Source organism: Pygoscelis adeliae, unplaced genomic scaffold (genome assembly GCF_000699105.1).
Source record: "Pygoscelis adeliae isolate BGI_AS28 unplaced genomic scaffold, ASM69910v1 Scaffold42, whole genome shotgun sequence".
NCBI lineage: Eukaryota > Metazoa > Chordata > Aves > Sphenisciformes > Spheniscidae > Pygoscelis > Pygoscelis adeliae.
The window spans coordinates 1800275-1818007 of NW_008824283.1; the positions used below are offsets into that span (position 1 = coordinate 1800275).

The window sequence follows — 17733 nt, forward strand, 5'->3', positions numbered from 1 at the left end:
CCCCCTTCTTGCATGACTCATCGGGGGATGCCACATTCTTCTGTGATACAAGAAGCCAGAAGCCAGCGCTAAGGAGGCAATTGCATCACAAACGTCAATGCAAATCGGGCCAGAGAAGTTGTCTAATGGGTACTTTTCTGTAGACATGCTAATTATAGCATCAGTAAAGCCAGGTCCAAGCTATGGCTTTGCCTGAGGAAATCCGCAGTGATTTTAACCAGGAGTTCCAATTACTGTTTGTTGCAAGTAAATGACTAATAGAAACTAGACTTGTTAGGTCATCTTACGCATTTCTGGAGGATTCCTCTGCTATAGTGTAAACATAGGGATGGGTATATTGTGCTCAGAAGTCACCCAAAAGTTTTTCATGCTGTGTTTGCCCTGTATGGGACAATGGGATGCCCACCTCTTCCCTGGACAGAAGAGTCTGGGACACCCCAGAAGCACACGGTTTCCTATGCTGTGTCCCCTCTGTTTTACCCCTTGGCTCATAGTTATTCTGTTTCGGTCCTTCCTCCTGAGCATCTCTGTTCAAGGAGGGCAGCAGAGGCGTGATGGGCCCCTCCCCGCACTGCTCGTCCCATGCCTGTGCCGTGCCGTGCCTCTCACTGCAGGCATCCTCATCCCCATCCACAGCTCCTACAAAGGACGGCAATGCAGATTACAAGCACTTTATTGTTAATAATAGACACAATTTAGAGATGAGCTGCTGAGTGATTAAAGGGCTGGCTGGGCTGGTTTTTGAGGTGAGAATAATAGAGCTGAATATATGTGTGCATCTCACCCGCTCCACCTTTTATCTTCTATACTTGGAAGTTGTTAACATTTGACTTCCAGTAATTTATGAAAAGCTCAGTTATGATTTCCACACGGACTCCCTCTGGATGGATTTCCGTGCCACAGAAACCACTCTTTCATTGCACATCACGGGTTCTTTATTGGCCATTTTGGCATGCAGTTGGAAACTCCTGTGATCCTGAGCCCTGCTCTGTCCTCTCACCATCGCAGTGAGCCCTTGTATCGCAGGGTCAAATGTGGAGGAATCAGACAACGTTACACAGCTGCTGGTCACTCTCTATAAGTAGTTGGAGGCCTTCAGATTTCAATGCTGCCATAACTATGCAACTGATTTAAAATATAATAAACTTGAAAGCCCTTCCCCATCAGACCATCACAGGGCTGTAGATGGGCTGCTTGAACCCCTCGTAAATACCAGGGCTGTCATCCCTGCAGACGGACCATCCATTTTTAAACGGGGTTTCAGGTTACAGCTGGGCTTCACAGCACAGCCTGCGATTGCTGCAGGGTCATGATGCTGTGAGGTAAGATTTGGCCCTTCCTAAAGAGGAGGGAAATTACAGCAAATAAATGACTGAAATGAGAACCCAGTCTCCCTTTAACATTCTGCCCCTGCCGTTTCTGCATGTTCCTGGAGAGGTTTTGCTGGGCTTTTGCTCTCCTTTGGTTAGCTTCTGCAAGGGTTGTCTCACTTCCAGCCCCCTTTCTGGGGGCCAGGAGGACAGGTCTTGCTGTTGTGTTGTGTGCAGCTGAGATTTGCACTGGAAAGGATGGGTTAGGTGACACCAGCCTTCCTGGCTGAAAACTCAGCTGAAGACAGAACTAGCTGCTGATGAAGGAGGGCAAGGGTAGGGGCACTGGAGGAAGGGGTGCATCCATCAAGTGCAGCAGGTCACCATGACTGAAACCATGAGATCATCAACAAGCCGAGCTCCACCTCGCAGGGCAGTCTTTTTATATCTCCGTGGCAGATGCCAACCATTTGCTCACTCACTGAAGAAGGTGCTTGCCAGAGAGCAAAGCAGAAAAGCCCCTGGGGGCTGCTGTGGTGCAATTACCAACTCGAAGCCGGGCCCTGGGAAAACAGGCCGCCTTGCTGTGGTTGTATTTACCCAGGTGCGATGCTCGCTCCACCCATGGATTCCTGGCCATTGCCTTCATGCTGTTTGCGCTGCAGAACCGGGTTGCTGCCTGCTGCAGGGCTGTGTTGTGTCTGCCTGCGATACCATCAGTTGTGTGCAGCATCTCGGCGTGCCAGCCACTGCTCGGGCAGCTGTCACTTTGCTTTGATGAAGGAAACCAAAGCGTAGTGTGAACTCAGCCGTGGTGAGGCTGAGTGTTTTCTGCACAGGTTTAGCCCTGTAAACCCTGGGAGTATTTATCAGCCCTGGCACAAACCTCTGTGCTCCACCCTTTGATGTGGGTGAGCAGGATAAGGGAAAAAGAATCAGTCTTACTCTCATCAAGTAACATCTACTCATCTATGATTACCCAAGGCAATTTTGAAAATGGGACTTAAGCTCCAGAGCTGCTTTCGAAAAAGTTACTGGAGATTTGTCACACAAGATGGAAATAAAGGATGGCCAGCGCTCCATCTCTCTCCCTGCCCCTACAGTTATGTATTTCTAATATGGTTGTCACCAATTTAATGGGATGATAGAGCTGCGGAACTTCCCCAGGAGCAGTGTCTTCCAAACACCAATGATATAACCATGATTGCAGATAATTGCCACTTAGACTCTCCTTCAAGTTGTTTGTGTCACTCCAGCATAGACAGAGTGAAATGAATGTGTTTCCTTTTAGGTTACTCTTGTGTGAGGTGAAAAATAGGTTTGTTCTTTATTAGATTAAGTACCATGAGGAGGGGATGGGAAGGAGTGCCGACAGATGCTGTACACTGAAGCCATGCATGTGGGCAGTTCAGAAATAGTCTATGGGGAGAATGGCCGAGGGGCATAACGTGCCGCTCAGTCTTCGAAATAAGACTTTCCTGCTTGTTCTTAGGTGGGAGACAGTGTCATGTGGGGACCCACTAGCTTCTGGTCTGGTTTCAGTGCTGTGCTCTGCAGTTCTGCACAGCTCTGCCACATTCACATCCTTTTCTGATGCCTCGTTGCTCTCTGGCTGGACACGAGCAGGCCAATTACATTGCTGCTCAGGAGTATCCAGCCTTTAATCTTAGGAGACAGAGGTGAGAAACTGCTGCTGTGGAGAAAACAGGCTGAGAGCCCCCAGCATGGGGTAGAGCTGCTTTATGCTGTGCCCCATGCGGGTTAGGGATGTGCACGGGGAGGATGCCAGTTAAGAGAGGGTTAATGCCACCTCCACCTTCCCCAGAGCCACCGGTGTCCTGTGTGACAGTCACTGCGCAGCATGGCTATGGGGAAAGGGCTGTGACCGGGACGGCCATGCTGTTTATACTGCTTTTGTGTTACTGACGCACTCTGTTAGTCAGTCGCCGCTGCCACCGGAGGGGAAGGACTCGCCGTCTCCAGCTGGTTTCTTTGTGCTGAATCACTTACACTTACGTAACTGCCTTTGCCCAAGCGTTAGCAAAAACCGTACGGGCCCGCAAGGTCTGCCTTAAGAAAACCTCAAAAACCGTGGCTTTTCTTTCTTCTCCCTCTTTCATTTGCTTTCCCCTGCTCTCTTTGCCTGCTCCCTTCTGAGCCGTTAACGTTCATGCCAGCATCAAATTTTCAAGCTGCCATTGACTATCTCAAGGGGCACCAGCATATCTCTTACTTCCCAGTGGCAGCAGCAATACCTTGCCAGGTCAAATGTCAAAATTTAAGGCTCTAAAAAAGAAACCCTGACCTTTACGAGCGCTGTAACCATTCTTGTTCTTAGGTGGGAGACTCCACTTAAGTGGAGACTAACCATTCCCACTGCAGCATTAACATTTCACCAGTTTCTCTTTCCACTTTGATTCCCATTCATCAGAGAAGCTTCTCTTTTGCCCTGTGCACCTGCCACAGTCTGGCTAGAAGGCAGCCTGAGCCCCTGAACAAACCCAGACTGTCCTGGGCAGCCCCTGAAATATTTCCACATCTCTGGGTGCGGTCCCCCTCCAGCAGGACGGGAGCACAACAGAAACTGGTGACTTCTTCCTCCTTCCTTCCCAAGTAGTGATGCTTAAAAATACATCACCAAAGTCGTATTTCGGAACAGCTGCTTCTGAGCTGTCCCATGGCCTGGATCCTCTCGCCAAATACAAATTTGTGTAGCACGACAGAGTGATTTGAAATCGCAAGAACTGAATTTCTCCCGTAATCACCTCTCACGGGCAGCTGCTTGCCCTGTCCCTTGTCCTCTTTGCCACGTCCCAATCCCAAGAAGTCAAGCAGGTAGATAATACATAGTTTTGGAGAATCAGTTCTTCTAAGGGAAAAGAAGGGATTTATTTGAATAAAGAATTTTATTTGTGGGTGAAATGGCATCCACTATGTCTCTGAGTCTAAACTAGTATCCGCATTACCTCGCTAGTCATGTTCATCATTAGTGTTAGCTCACACATTCATCAGGGGATGTCAGAGCTGCACAGAGAGTTGGCTGAAGATTGGAGATTTGGAAACCAGACTTATACCACTAGTGGCTCTGGCTTGCTAAGCGACCTTAGGCCAAATCTTAACCCCTTATCTGCTGGGTGGGAGAGATAACGCGTCTTTCCCAACTGCTTCAAGATCAGCAGGTGAAATGCACCATTTTGAAAATGAGGGAAATACTTCTGTGTTGATGTAAACAGGTAAATGCCTTCCCTTCCTCCTTCCTCCCAGCCGCCAGTGGGACCATGCTCCAACACCAGCCATCGGCCACACACCACGGCGCTGGGGACTGCAGGCAGGAGCACCTCCTTCCTTCTCGGGAGGGTCACAAGAGCCATTTCTTCTGTCTGGCCTCACTTCAGACCCTTTCTGGCATCTCGTGCGGTCGGCGCCTGATGCACGTCACACTCTGGCTTTAATCGAAGAAGCAGAAGAGCAGCGTGGAGGGCGGCTGGGCCGCGGGAGCATTGGAGGTGGACGGACACAACCCACCCGTGTCCTTCCCCGGCGAGGCTGCACCAGGATCCGCTCCTCCCCGGCAGGAAAGGAAACCCCAGCGGCCACCAGCTCCCGGCGTATGGAGCGGGCTGCGGTGGCTCAGCAGGGCACAGCAATTAGTAAGTGTGGTGGAAGTATCTCGTTCAGCCTCCCTGCACTCTGTCTAGCCCCTGGGGCTAGCATGGGGGTCGTAGGCTGCCTGAGCATAAGGGACTTGGTTGTAAACCATTTCCCACATCTGAGGCCGTTCCACTCGTGCCCTTGGGATCAGAGATCATCCGCACTGGAGCCTTGCATGGGAACAGCGCCTGTGAGAGAGACAGCCGCAGAGCTGCACGTGAGAGACGGAGGGAGGACGTCCTCTGTGTCTTGCACTCTCTTGCTGCCTCTTCCTGCCAGGAGGAGTCTCGGGAACAACAGCAGCATCACAAAAGCTCACAGCAAAGCACAAACAGGGATGGAGATGGCAATGCCCAATTTCACCTGGCCTGAATTCCACCTGTGTCCCCATCCCCTGTTCAAGGCTGACAGCCATCCTGGAAATGCTTGGTTCAAGGAGGCAGAATTTAGGTTACAACAATCTGGGTAGCTGTGACTGTCAGTTATGGGTGTATGCATGTAGGAAATGCACCAAATTCCTCTAAAAAGAGAGGTTCTGTGCTCTGACCAACCACAGGACAGCTGGTTTGGATGTTTGCCAGTGAATCAGAAGCAGAGATCTGGACCATTCCCTTATCTCCAGCCAGCTTGCTGGTTGTGGATTGGGTCTCTGAATCTGGCTCAGTTCCTCTTTACTAGCAATGATATGCTAGGCATGGCAAAAGCTCATTCTTCCCACTTCATTCAGTAAAAAGGAAGCCTTTTATAGGGAAAAGGAGCAGATTTGCTTCTGCTTGTTACCTGTTGGACCCTTGCACCAATAGAGCATGGAGGTAGCCTTGAGGGACACTGAGATGGCTTCGTGCAGCTTTGAGGAACACTGTGATGGCTTCATGATGGCTTCTGTTAAGCCACCTGGCCTTGACAGCTTTACTCCTAACTCCCTGTGTTTGCTCTTTCAAATCAGACCTTTTAAGAACAATTTAGCACTGGAGCGTTGTGGTGGCTGCTGCCAACTCACGGAGTCCCTCAACAGAGCTGAGAAGGATCCTCCCGTGTAAGTGTCTCCCCATGTCACAAGGCAGCATGGAGAGGATATCCCTGCTTTTTGTGGTAGAAAACAGAACCCTGGTTGAGCACTTGGTGCGTTACCAGAGAGCTGCCCCGTGACGCTATTGGACTTTCTAAAATAAAAATTCTTTTGTATTTTCCCCTAACCCCAGGTTATTTTGCATAAAACAATTAAACAGACCACCCAAAATCCATTTACAAGGCTTCCCAGAAATCCTTGGAGCGTTTGAAGCAGTTGAAGGAAACAGGAGTTCAGTCCTGAATTCCACAAGTGATGACACTAAGTCTGGAGAAGGATTTTCATTGCTTGAAGCCAAATGTCCACAAATGTTTCTTTCTTAAAACATAGAGCTTTTTTTTAGTGTGAAGCCCCGCCAGGCATTCACAGGCAAGCACTGAATGACCTGCTGATATGCTACTTCTGTTGTTTGCCAGATCCCTGGCCCTTTCTTATCCAGAGGACCTGTCCTGGTTTCAGCTGGGATAGAGTTAATTTTCTTCGTAGTAGCTGGTACAGTGCTCTGTTTTGGATTTAGTTCAGTTGCTGCTGAAAACACCACAGTACCATCATTTGCTATTCTCATATATGGATTTGCATCTAAAAGCAGGGCAGGAAAGGCACCTGCACTTCATCTCCGTCATAATGGCCCTTCAATTTGGTTCTCTTGATGGTGGTCCACCTCTGTCTCCTGGGGCTGGCAGCCTGTCACTTCAAATACTCCTGGGCCAGAAGGAAACCGGTGGAGCCTTGTGGAACAACTTGACCCTAAGTGGGATCCCACCTCATCAAACCTGAGAAACTGCTGTGCTCTCTCATCAGAGCATCGACTGCCTTCAGCTTAGCAGCCTCCATCAAAGGCTGGTTCTTTTGATTGTTTATTTGCAAGTAGCCTACACAGCAACAAATCACAGTGTAGCAGGAAAATGGAGAACTTCTGAATTAATGGGGAAAAACACAGTTTTAAAGAAGTCAGTGGTAGGTCTCTGCTTGAGCTGGTAGTGCCCACATCGCCAACACCTTGCCACTCAAATGCCAGCGACACTTAACTGAAGGGTCCTCGCTGTTGCAATTCACTGGGAGCCTCAAGAGCCCTTAGGGAAACTGCTATTGGAATGCCCCTTTGCGCCAGCCTGGCAGCTAATGTGTTTCGACAGCCCCCTAAGCTCAGCATGCTGCAGAAACCACGGCAGAAAACTGGCAGGGCAGAAAACTTCAGGGCAGAAACTAGGCATTTCACAGGAAAATTAGGAGGTAGCCTTTGCTACTTCACAGCTGGCTGGCAGGAAAGAAGAGATGATGGTGTCTTCATGTATATCCTTTTTCATGTTGCATGACCTTCTGAGCCTGGCACACAGCACTGCTCTTACCTGCTGTAATTTTGCAGGATTGCAGAATAGTTGGGGCTGGCAGGGACCTCTGGAGATCATCCTGTCCAAACCCTCTGCTCAAAGCAGGGTCAGCGAGAGCAGGTTTCTCAGAGCTGTGTCCTTTGATTGTGGCAGGAGGGAAGCTGAAATCCCATCCCAGCACCTTCCTTTGACAGGGCGTGGAGTACAGAGGGAGGTGGAGGACTGAGGGTGCTGTTTGGGTATTCAGTTGTTGCTACAGGGAGAAGGATGTTCTGCTCATTGTTAACTTGTTTGCTTTGGTTTTAAGTCTGTATTAGTTGAAACAACTGCATAGGAAACTGGGTGTAAGCCCAGCTTAAGGACAAGTCTACATACACTATGTCGGCATCATACCAAGGAAAGGAAATTGCAGTGTGCCACAAACCGAGACAAAAGCATTGCCTGCATTATCTGGCATGCAGGGCTCCAGTTATAACAGCACACTTATCTCTGTCATAATTTCAGGTTTGCAGAGCATTGAAAGGATGTGGGTTTTCGTGTAGTTATGAAATCATGTTTCTGTACCTTGAAAGCATAGTGAGATCCCACCTACAGGGTATTTTACACTTACATGTGTACATGCAGTAGCTCATGTTTCACAGTAAACCCCTTCTATTAAGGCTTCAGAAAGTATCTTCCCTTTCTACAGTCCTCCCACTTGCCCTGATGGTCACAGTTGCAATATTTGAGTGAAGTCTATCAACTGCAAAGAGTTGAGTGCAGTGCATGCAGCACATGCCCTAGCGCATTGCACTATTGTCAGGAAAACACAGGGAGGGAAATCATTGTTTGCCAAAAACCATAAAACCCCAGAAAAGCATTACACAAGGCTCCCAACTGTCCGACAGTCAAGAGCTCCTGCTGGGGCATTGCAGGATTTTACAGTTTGATTTAACAGTTTCAAAGAGAATTGTTGCTTTGAAGGGAACCACCTTCAATCTGTTCAATGATTTAAAAAAAGCAAAGCAAACGATGTCCTTCCCACTTCCCCAAAATTCAAAAAAAGAAACAAACAACCCCCTCAGAAAAGCTGGGGCAAGCAAACGAGAGAGAAATAAGATAACACAGCTTTTAAAAGCCTGTTGCTTTGCAGCTGTTCACATTCTGGCTACTTTCCAGAGTTACTTTGATGATCCTCTGCCAGGAAAAAAAGAAGTCCTTCAAACCTAGAACTTGATGAGGACATTATTTCTCAGCAAAGTAAATGAAGATCCAGGTTTGGAATTTAGTGATGGGATTGCCATCTGCATCAACTTAAGAGCCAGTGATCTTCACCAAGACCCTGACAGATTCGAGTGATATCCTAGTGGTGGGAGATCTGTGTTCTTCAACTGGTGATAAAGGACAAAGAGGGCTTAGGTCTTCAGAGAAGTTTGATACCACAACCAACAAGTGGAGATGTAGAGTTAAATTGGTGCCTGGCTAGTGGGGAGCAAGCTGGACGTGTGCTAAGAACTGACGCTAACCGGGAAGTTGTGTCAAAGTTTGGCTTTGTTGCACTGGCTGCTGGATCCGTGTCCCATAGGAGAGCTCATGGGGAAGGAGTATAAAATAAGCACAGACTGGTGGAGGGGAGAATGACAGGGAAGAAATACTACCCCTGAGCTGATGGATGCATTATAAAGTCTTCAGAGGCACTGCCAGGCATTCTCAAGGCTGTGGCTTGTACCTAGGAGTCATGGATGAACTCTGGAGGAAAGATGCTTTGTCAGAGCCCTGCAACAAAGCAAATAGCATCACCATGTGTCACCCAGAACATCACCTCGTACAGCCAAGTACAGAGATGCCCTAAAGCACAGGTTTGGGTTACAGCAAACTAAAAGGGCTGAGATGCAATTTTTTCCTTTCTTAAATAAGTATGGTCATAAAGTAGCCTAACTCTGGGATGGGTACACTCTGGGGTTCCTTGTGCACTTATGTTACACCTCGGCTTCTTTTCACGCATTAACTGGTTCTTCTTTTACCTTGATCTGTGAAGAAGCAACTGATGGTTCATTTCATGTTGTTGTACTCTAGGATTCTTTTTACACCCTGCACTTTTAACATATGCTATTTAAAGGTTATAGGAAGAATTGTTGGCAAATGGTAGATGACAAGTTGCTGAAACATGATAAAATAGCAAGAATTTCCAATGAGAGATTGAAGAGGTAGGAAAGGAAAGAGGGGAGAATCTGTAGACAATCTGTGCCAATCTTTACTAGGTTGGAAGACCCCCGTTTAGATGCAGAGACTGTGCGATGCAAGGCTGACAGACTGTCTTGTTTGCCTGGAGTGCAGAAAGGCTATAGAGTGACACCCCGTTTTGCTCTGCCCTCACTCCACCCTGAATCCGGTTGATGCTTAGGGGAAGAGCTGCTCAGCTGCCTTGCGATTAGCTACATTAGTCTGAGGACTGGGCTCCTAGAGGAGCCCATTTCTTTGGACGACTAGCTCAGATAGAGATTTCCACAGTGTGCATGTCTCAAATTAAGTGAACCAAATCTTCTAAGATTTGCAAAGCCACTTAACAAACCACTAAGACAATCTACTGCCAATCTACAGCCTAGGGCCAGGGAGGAATTTTTTTCCCTCTTCATCCTTTCCTTGACCCCCTGGGAAATGTCCCTTAGGGGGCATTTCAAAGTCCCACTGTGACTATGTGGGCAATAGTTGATTCCCATTGATTGAAAAGGTAATTTTTACTTTCTCATCAGATCTTCACCCTGCAGAATGGCTGCCCTTGAGCCTGGGATGTATTGTGACTAATGACCAAAAGTGATTTCATCATTAGTCTTCCACCTCTTCTAGGGCTGTACTGAAACAAAATAAGGGAATGTAAGTTAGTGATAGACAGCTGGCTACGTAGTTAGCAAGATGAATGCATGTGGCCTGTCTCCACACATCCCTTGCTTTGTGGGATGTGGGTGGTCCATCCCTCTCATCGTGTTTGGTGAGCAAATCCAAGCTTCCCACAGGTGAACAGGCACTGGTCAAGAACAGAGGCTGCAAGGTTTCTTTGGCTGACTTATGTTTTGATTATGTTTTGACTTGTCAACCCTGAGGAATTCAGATCTCAGGGCAGAGGAAATGTTGGAAGAGGTCAGGCAAGCTGTGCTCCCTCTGTGTTACTCGGAGCAGCAAATAGCACATGTTCCAGGACAACATCTGATTTTCTGCTTCTACAAGGCAGATGTTTAGGATAAGTGATCTGCTGTTTATTTTAATTGCCATCTTCCAAACCTCCTTCCTACGTGCACGCACACATTTGGAGACCATAAATAAGGATTCTTCAGATTATGCCGTTATTTGGGTAGCTAGCCCTGTCTTCCATCAGTGCCTGGACAGGGCTGTATGTTGCAAACCCAGTTCCCCTTGCACATCAGTTTTACGGTGGTGTAAATCAATTAGGTCTAATTCCTTTCTCAGTGGCACTAGCATAAATTTGAAATTGCTCCACTGACGTCAGCGCTGTAATGGCAGTGTAAAGGAAAGTTAGACTTCCTTGACTTCAGAATGTCGCTGCTGATTTACATCAGAACAAGAGCAAAAGTAGTTGGGCTCAGCATGTCCTAGCACTGTGTTACTGAACAGAAGGCCAGGGTTTGCTCTGGGAGACAGTGGTGACGATGGAGAGCAACTCCATGGATTTTGCTGGCATTAAGTTGATGGAAATGAGTTGTACCTTCGCCACAGTTTGGGTCTCAAAGAGCTCCATGTAGTAGGTCATTAATGAAAAGAAAGGATAAATCAATGCTCCTGTGTAAAGTGATTAGTCCCATTGCCTGTCACTATTCCAGGAGAGTCATCCAGGGATGAATCTGACCATTTGGCTTATGTTGTGATATTGATGATGATGGAGAGCAAGGCAGCGGTACCCTCATATCTTGATGGACACCAGGCAAGTGTCCATGGAGGAACTGGTGGTCCTAGCTGAAGGCAGAGGTGCACGTGGAGGAGCTGCCCTTGCAACTGGTGCTAAGAGCTAGTCTGGAGGGGTGGGAATGCTGGCTGCACTTTTCTCCTCTGAGAGGACACAAGCAGTTGTTGTAGGCATTCTGTGCTGGCAGCATTCAGGGTGTTAATCCTTACTCACTTGTTTCTCTAGATTTTCCCACCTTGTCTCTAAAGGGCTAGAAGTGAAAGCCTGGCTGTAAAAGAGGTGCTGGCCCCTCTCTCTGCTCTGCTGTGGCTTCAGCCTGCAGACTGCAGGTTTAAGCAGAAGGAGACGAGAAGTGGATATTTCCTCTTGAAGCTGTAGGGCTTCCCAAACAACCTTGCTGTTTAAAAAGACTTTGGCAAGGAGGGCCTGGATTTCTGGTGGCTGCTGTTTGAGAAGTTAGAGAGCCCAGTGGTCGCCTCGGAGTCCGTCAGCCTTGCTCCATTAAAGCCAGTGGAGACAAGCTGATTTACACTCCTCTTCTGTTGGCATCTGGCCAATCTTTTAGATGTTTATAAGTGACTTTCTTTTTTAATAGCACATGTTTGCTCTGAGTGGCTCGGTTTGCACATGGGGAAATGCAGCCATGTGTGGCAAAACTGCTTTAAAGCCAGTGAGTCGAAACAGGGTCCACATGAACCACCGGGTAGCCTGGAGGTGCCGCAGAGCAGGACCATGGGTGTCCCAGGGAACTAAGCCCTCATCTTCTTTCTTTTTTTGAAAAAGCTGAGGCCATGCTTTACCCATCTCTCAGCCTCCCCCATGCTAGCAGAGGTGGGAGGCAGCAGGAGAACCTCAGAAACCAGCAAAGAACTGCAGTTCTTCCCTTTCCACTTCTTATCCCAGGGTCCAGCCACAGCTATCATTGACAGACAGGAGAAATAAAACCATTCTCCATGCTCTCGGCCCCAAGGAACCCTAGCTGGGTGCACAAAATGGTTCCCACATCCACGCTGTACAGCCATGGGGACGGATGGCTGCTCTGAGCTCCAGACATGGGTTTCGGCAGCTCAGGCTGAACCTGTGACCTGCAGCAGCTCGGAGGTACCTTGCTCAAACTCACCTTGTCCTCACATTGGCTGGAAAGTGGCCCCGTGGAGATGAAATGAGAGCTAAGGGAGCATGGCCCCAGTTTTCCCACCTGTTTTGTTCTCACTAGCGGTGAATAACTCAGCCGATGCGCTTGCTGGCGGGGAGCAGCAGAGTTTACCAGTCGTGAAACAAAACTGTGATTATTGCCATAGAAACTGGAGCTTGAATGTGAAGCTCATCCAATGGGATAGCAGGAAGAGGACACTGGACTTCTGTCTCCTATCAAAACTCATGTGCGTGGCTTGGATTTGGAATACCAGAAAGTCACTATTATAATAATCACGTCATAAAACATCCAGATATCAAGAAACATTGACTTCTTTTGGGTTCCTAGGAAGAACAAAGTCAGGACCTCAGGGAGTGGCCTGTGCGGGATGAGGGTGGTTAGTAGCACCACTGCAAAGAGAAAGTTCTTTCCGATTAGGAAAGGAGGCACTTAAATCACAGTGGCTGAGGGATGCAGTCAGAAACATAACCTTGCTCTGCTTCATGGCTCTCTTTCCTGAATGCAGACATGCAATTTGTTTAGAAAATTCCCTCCTCCTTCCCATTTGAACTCTTTACAACAGTGGCTTTGCCCTGGGAGCTTACAGCATGGTTCAAGTTTCCTTGTAAGCTTACAAGCTCCATCTATAGGATAGCTGAAGAAGAGCCCTTTGGCTTCAATCTGATGAAAAAGGACAGAGAAGCCTCACTCAGATATTCCAGTTTTGTTTTGGAAAAACTCCAGCATGCTTAGCATACTGCATTGCAGAAAGTCAGTGATTCCATCGTCGTTACTTCATATTTGGGTATAGCCTTCCTCCCTGGTTAAACTGTCAGTCCTCGGTCCCATGCTGCACGACTGTGGGGCTGTTGCCTGTGGAAATTGCTGGAGTTGTGGAGCTGCTGTTATTCCACATGGGCAATCTCAGGGATTTTCAAAAGAGCTCCTGATCTGCAAGATTTCTGGGCTACAGCTGTGATGCCTTTAGGTTCTGATAGCCCACAGTGCCCCATGTACAAAACTAAACAGTAGCGATTAACATGTCCAAATCATCTAAATCCAGCTGATTTAGCAAATCAGTTTCTCTTTAGCTTGGTGTTTAATGATTACCAGCCCCAGCCCACACTTCACTGCACAGGCTGCACCAGCAGAAGTAATTGTAGTGCACAGGGGTTTTTTTAGGAGGAGGAAATGCAAAAGGTGAAAGACTTTCTTCCTTCTTTTGTGCAAAGCAGAACCCTTCTTGGCAATAAGGTGTGGTACAGACTGGAGCTGTGTGTGTTTCGGAAGGAAGGAGAGGAAGGAAGGGAGGAAGGCAGGAAAGGAAGGCAGGCAGGCAGGCAGGCAGGAAGGAAGGAAGGAAGGAATTTAGGAAGGAATTTAGGAATTTAGGAATTTAGGAATTTAGGAATTTAGGAAGGAAGGAAGGAAGGAAGGAAGGAAGGAAGGAAGGAAGGAAGGAAGGACACACTTTGCAGGGCAGATGGAGTGTGAGTAGTCTTTTTAAAGAGATGCTGGCAACTGACACTGTTGCAAATCATCTCTCTCGTGTTGGAACTTCATCTTTGATTTGCACAAGAAATACAACTTCATTCTGGATACCCAAAATTCTTCTGAGAGAGGCATTGTGTTCCCAAAGAACAGATATGGTTTTTTCCTTTCTGCAGATCCATTCTGGTTTTAAATGCTGCTTTCTCCCCCTACCCCCAGATCATAATCTTTGACATGTACTTATTAAAATACCACTTTCAAATAAATAAAAGCGCAAGCATATCCAGTACTTGTTCCTTGCTCTATCTCAAGATTAATTTCCCATTTTTTCATCTAATGTGTCTGTCATTCGGGTATCTCCACAATCAAGAAAAAGCCCTGTTTCTTCCCTTTAGTAGATTCACAGATATTAAAACCAGAAGAAAATGTGTTCTCATCTCCTGGGCAGCTGACCTGAGAGTCTAGGTAGAGATACATCTGTTTATTCCAATTATTTCATGCAAAGAAGCTTTGCTTTTTGGTAGCTACTGTGGGAAAATCTTCACTTGGGTACTAAAGCACCCAGCTGTCCTGGGGGTGCAAACCCCTGCCGAATGCCTTGGTCAATCATCCCACTCACACAGCTCAGGAGTGCAACGGCAGTGTAGAAACGTCACTGAAAAACATGGGGGCAGAAGCTCACCCACCTCGAGGAGGTGCAGCACTGGCACGTGGTGGCATGTATGGGCAGGGCACCACCAGGCATGGAGAGAGTGGGCTGCTCCTGGTGCTCGTTCATCCACTGGCTCCTTCAAGGGGGTGTTCAACAGCAGCTGGGGAGGGTGCCTGAAGGCTGAGATAAAGTTAATGGTCATGGTGTACACCAGGCAGGACCAGTGAGTCCTGGGGAAATGTAATCTCTCTTCTGGCTTCACCATCTGAATCCCTCCTCTGCCCCAAGCTCTACCATGCTAAACTGATGCTTTTTTTCTTTCTTTCTCTGTCCCACAGAGATCCCTGGGTGTCCAGGAATGGTTGAGAGCTGAATGGGCTGACCTCTCTTCCTCACCATCCTGAGCTCATGAGGGCTCTGAAGAGATTGAGTGGAGCACGGCCTTGCTTCTCTGAGCCTGGGGATCCTGTGGGAAGTGATTGGCAATGTGGCAAATGTCTTCATCCCAACCCATAGCCCATCGTGCATCACCTGAAGGAGAACCTGATGAAGGATAACCAGAGGACCAGGAAAGGCTCTACTAGCCTCGGAGGACACAGATGGAGGACCGGCACTAAAAGAAGCACTTTGCAGGAGTCACTGCATATGAAACCGGCTCTGGAAAGAAGCTACAGGAGCCCTGTGAACTGAAGGAGGTGAATGTCCAAGTCACCACGAAAGGTGCAGAGGGGTTTCCCTGGCACAGCATCCTTGGAAAGCACTTTCAAAAGGGAAGAGGGTATCAGGACCATGTGGCTGTCTCCAGTGGCTGGTTTGGAAGAGGCACAGCAAGGTCACTGCCTTACAGTCAGGTCAGGAGACCAGCAGGACATGCTCACAGCTGCCTGTGATGTCCTGGCTGGGCCTCCAGACAAAACCAGAATCTGACCAAGTCTGAGCAAGGAGTGTGGAAGATTGCTTTGACTTATTCTGTGCTTGTTTCTCCTTCTGGTGTCTTCTCTGTCTACCTCTTTTTTTCTCTAAGCCTACGTGTACTGCATGTGGGGCCCAGACCCCCACAAACAAGCAGAAGTATTAGCACAGGGCAAATCCTACCCGGTGCACGACTGTGCTGCCCAGTGCAGTGCTGTTGCTAGATGGGGCTGACATTGCACAGTGCAGACGTAACGTGGCCTTCGTTTGCTCCTTATGCCAACAAATCTGTGACTGCAATGCCTGGACTTCAGACAGGAGAAAGGCTTGAACCTGGCAATCCTTTTACTTGCAAGCAGTCACATGCTAGCGTGACCAGCCACACTTGGGAGCCAAGTTTTAACACCCAAGCCCGAAAACATTATAAAGCATCTGTCCCTCTCCTGTAGCTGTGGAAATGAGCATGCCAGCAGGCTGCACACTCAGCTCCTGCATCTTGGATTGCAAAAAACTCATTAAGCAGAGAAAAAGACAGAGACGGAGGGAGTGACAGGGGCTCAGGCAGAAAATAGTAGGAAAAACTGATTCAAAACCATAGGAAAATGTACACCTCTTAATTGCAGGTGGCATCCCAGCTGCAGACTGTCATGCCCAGCTGGGCAGCTGCAGGTCTCTGTTCAACGAGCTGCTACCAGAGGCCTGGGCAAAACGTGCTGGTACCAAACTCTGCCAGGAGCCCCATCTCAGACCTTCTCTCCTGGGCTTCCAGCTGAAAACCCCTTCCCTCATGTGCAATCGTATTTATTTATTTATTTATTTTCTTGCTGCTTGATGCAAAGCTGCTAACAGAGCACCCTCCCCACAAACATCCGCAGCTGAGAGAGGTCGGAGAGAAGGAGTGTGTGCTGTGTGTCTGTGTGACGGGAGCAGGCGAAGGGGCAGGTGTATGCCTTGAGCAGGCCAGATCCGGGCATGCACACAGGCAGGAGGAAAAGGCTGCAATTGAACCAGAAATACTTTCCCTGGGGTGAGTGTGCAATTTTGATCTTTCAAGAATTAAGAACAGGCTGGGCAAACCTTTGTTGGAAAGGGCAGCAGGACAGCTGTAGGCTGCATAAGCTCTGCAGTGCCCCTCTAGCCAGATTTTCTCCATGCAGCTGTGCTTGTGCAGGGTATGTGTCTCTGTGCAAGTTGCTTGCCCAGATCGTGTCCTCCCAGCGCTCCCAGCTGTAATGAAGCAAACGTAGTATGTGTACATCCTGGCTTTGGACACCTGCAGGGGGCCGTATCCCCAGCCAGGTAAGTTCCCACCAGTGTGCTCACAGAGGTTTAATACCTGGCAGCCTTTTCTGCTCTGTCCAAAAGAGATATCCATGTACAGACCCATTTAACACAGCCAGTTTGAGACCGGCAGACACGAGCCTCTCTAGACAATGCTGTAGCTGTGCTGTAACGGTTCATGCTCAGCCTTGGCTGTTCCTACCCATTTTGCTAAAAAAACTGGCGCACCAGCAGCACCTGCTTGTGGTCAGGTATCCCATTTTATGGAAAGCCTGTGTGTCCCAGTGCAGAGGGGAACCATTTATCTGGGAGAGGGGGGCTCTCCCGTGCCCTGCTGCTTTCCCACAGCTCCGACACTCAGGAGGGAGCCAGGGCACCCGGGTGACCCTTGGCAGGGCTCCCGGCTGCTCCAGGGGAGCCTGGCTTCTCCCATACCCTTCCCTCTGAGATGCCCCACCAAGGCTTTGTCCAAACCTGTTTGGCTGCTGAATGGAAATATTTCCCAACCAAAATCTGTTCCTCAGAAGATTCCTGGCTGGCTCTAGTCACTTATTATGTACTGGAAACACTGCCCTTGGGATTAGTTTTCAGGTTAGAGACACGCATGTGATCGTTGTAGTTCTTTTTCTCACAAATCGTCTCATGTGCAAGAGCAGGTTGCAGTACGTGAAATGGATGCTCTTGCTCTGATAATTTGCCAGCATGGCCCAAAAGCAGTGACCTGCTTATTGCTGATTGCTTCCTTGCAGAGTTGTAAGAGTTGGAGATAGAAGAGATGTATTACAGATCCATCTGCCTATGACCCTTCAGGCTTGTTCCATGTATTACATTTACTGGTGGTGTGCTGGGTCTATTTTTAAATGCCCTGACACCAGGGTTATTGTGCTGTCCTTTGGGAGATTGCTCCGTAGTACGAGTCAGGAGCTGCTGTTAGTATTCCACCTGCATTTCCTCCTGAAAACTTCATTCCATTATTCCTAGTGATGCTCTTCAAATTCCTGCT

General features: G+C 48.3%; 1 protein-coding gene across 1 annotated transcript in view; it reads left to right on the forward strand.

Annotated features, from left to right (window-relative positions):
• Positions 1 to 17733, forward strand: part of ADRB2 (adrenoceptor beta 2, surface) — a 39373-nt gene that overhangs the window by 20911 nt on the left and 729 nt on the right. The window contains exon 3 of the mRNA XM_009318559.1: positions 14876 to 17733. This exon is cut by the window's right edge and continues 729 nt beyond it. Within this exon, the coding sequence (XP_009316834.1) occupies positions 14876 to 14910 (35 nt within the window). The 3' untranslated portion in view covers positions 14911 to 17733. The remainder of the gene's footprint in view (positions 1 to 14875) is intronic.